Below are 2,500 nucleotides of genomic sequence, written 5' to 3'. Positions count from 1 at the left end.
ACTTCACCCTTTCTGTGTCTCAATTCTTCTTTCACTCATTCAACCCACTCTCATTCACTCTCTCTCTCTCTCTCTCTCTCTCTCTCTCTCTCTCTCTCTCTGCTCTTCCTCATTTCTCTTTCATTCACTCTTTCTTTCAACTCAGCCTCTCTCAATCTCATCATACTTACTCATGTGGTGTAAAATAGAATTGAGGTCAAGTTACCATCAAAGTTAGTACCGGTGACGTCATCCCTCATTTAGAATGACCTCCTCTGTAGATACAGAATAACACAGAGTTAGTGTGTGTGCGTGTGTACAGTGTGTTTACAGTGTGTGTACAGTGTGTGTGTTTGTGTGTGTTTACAGTGTGTGTACAGTGTGTGGCCTGCTTGCACGTTCTTTCTTGTTTCAAATGTCACATTGTTTTGTTCCTCCCATCATCGCCTCGTCACTATTGGGATCATTTGAACCGTGTTGCTGTGGGTTGTTAGTTTTTGTTGTTGCCTTGTGTGTCTTTGTTCTGTTACTAACCACTTAATGTGTGTGTGTGTCTGTGTGTGTGTGTGTGTGTGTGTGTGTGTGTGTGTGTGTGTGTGTGTGTGTTTATTACTATATTGTGCTGGTTGAGGGCAGGGAGGGGAGAGAAACTGAATGACTGACAGTTATATAAACTATCTGTCTTTCCTCAGTGGCTTTGAGCCCTCTGCCCATATGTGTGGACCCTGTCCAGGAACAACCACTACCCCCTTCTCCCTAAACACTCCATCTGAGCATCTGAGCATTGATTACTTTATCTTATGATGAATGACGGATAGATGATTCACTTACTTAAACAAATGCATAAGTCGCTTTGGATAAAGGCGTCTGCTAAATGTCATAAATGTAAATGTAAATGTGTGTGTGTGTGTGTGTGTGTGTGTGTGTGTGTGTGTACAGTGTGTGTGTGTGTATGTGTGTGTGTGTGTGTGTGTGTGTGTGTGTGTGTGTGTGTGTGTGTGTGTGTGTCTTCCATACCTGCTTTACAGATCCACTCCAGGTATCCGTTGAGCTCCCTCTCTATCTGTTGATGACGCCTCAGCTTGAGGAACTCCGCTCTGTTCTCCACCCTCTCTCTCTCTTTGGCAAACTCCCTGTGGGTCACAACGGCCCGGTCACACCCCCAATCAAACACTAGAGCGGATGTAGTATATTAATGCCCATATTCATAAATGTCTTCTGTCTACACTACAATACACACACTCTCTCTGCACACATAAACATAGGCACTCACACAAAGTAGGTAAATATACTGTCGATTTTTTTTGGCCTGGACGCACACACACAAAGGTGGATTGGACGTGCACAAGGTGAATAGTACACACACAAACACTCCAACACACACACACACACACACACACACACAGACACACACACACACACACACACACACAGCAGATGAGATTCCCTACCAAAGCTTCTCTCTGCCCTCTAATCACCTATGAATGAACCGCGTCTTCCTTAGTCCCTGGGAGTATTAGTGGGACAATTCTATAAACCGGAATGCTGCTATTCCCATTCTGAGGCATCTGTGGATTACCCTGCCCCTCGGAGGCCCCCTGGCGCGCACAGTCGTGTGTGTGTGTGTGTGTGTGTGTGTGCGTGTGTGTGCATAACTGCGTGTTGCGCTATGTGAGGGGGGGGATTTGGTCTGACTCAGATTAACACAGTTCAGTCTGCTGGATTGAGGGAGTGGCGTTGAAAAGCCTGTCAGATTATCCGATAATCCGACACACTCCTCTCGGAGAGGGACTGATGATAACACGAACCTCTCAGCGCGGCTGAAAAGGCCTTGTGTTGGAGACTTAGGATGACTAGAGAGAGGAAACATCAATCTGGGACCTGGGAGGAGTGTTCACATGTCATAATGAACCTAATCCTAATGTAGCAGGAGACGGGAGAGCAGCGCAGCGGGAGAGGAGAGGAGTTAGGAGAGGAGCGATGTGTACGGGTTAAAACACACCCAGGCAAGGTTTGCTCGCCCACATACACACGCACACAAACGTACGCACGCGTGTATTCACATAAACACGCACACACACACGCAACTTTAACCTTTAACCGGACACCATATACACACAGACAGACACACAGTCGGTTACAGACAGACACACACACACACACACACACACACACACACACACACACACACACACACACACAGGTACGTACCCTGAGAGCACACCCAGCACCAGGTTGAGCATGAAGAAGGAGCCGATGATGATGAGGGGGATGTAGTACATCCAATTCCACGCGCTGCCTGAGGCGTCGTTGCTCTGGGGGGGGGACACAGACAGACAGACAGACACGACGTCAGATAGACAGACAGACAACCAAGGGCAGACAGACAGGTAGTTAGACACAGCAAGAGAGACAGGTGCGACAAGCAGACAGGCGGCTCCAATTGTATTTTATTTGACATAAAACTCCCATCGGGACAATTTTCTCTCAGACAAAATCCCAGTCCAAGATTAACCCCTAA

The 2,500-nt window shown here is 47.2% G+C and overlaps 1 protein-coding gene across 1 annotated transcript in view; it reads right to left on the bottom strand.

The window, feature by feature from the left end:
• cacna1ab (calcium channel, voltage-dependent, P/Q type, alpha 1A subunit, b) overlaps positions 1-2,500 on the bottom strand; it is a gene marked incomplete at both ends in the record, with an annotated part of 87,727 nt that overhangs the window by 45,989 nt on the left and 39,238 nt on the right. Inside the window, 4 exon segments of the mRNA XM_083694360.1 lie at positions 206-233; positions 235-254; positions 997-1,112; positions 2,191-2,294. Of these exon segments, the coding sequence (XP_083550486.1) occupies positions 206-233; positions 235-254; positions 997-1,112; positions 2,191-2,294 (268 nt within the window).

The sequence above is a fragment of the Argentina silus genome (assembly GCF_951799395.1).
Source record: "Argentina silus genome assembly, chromosome: 22".
Lineage (NCBI taxonomy): Eukaryota > Metazoa > Chordata > Actinopteri > Argentiniformes > Argentinidae > Argentina > Argentina silus.
The sequence above is the reverse complement of the archived record's forward strand: the minus strand, read 5'-3'. Positions and strand labels throughout refer to the sequence as shown.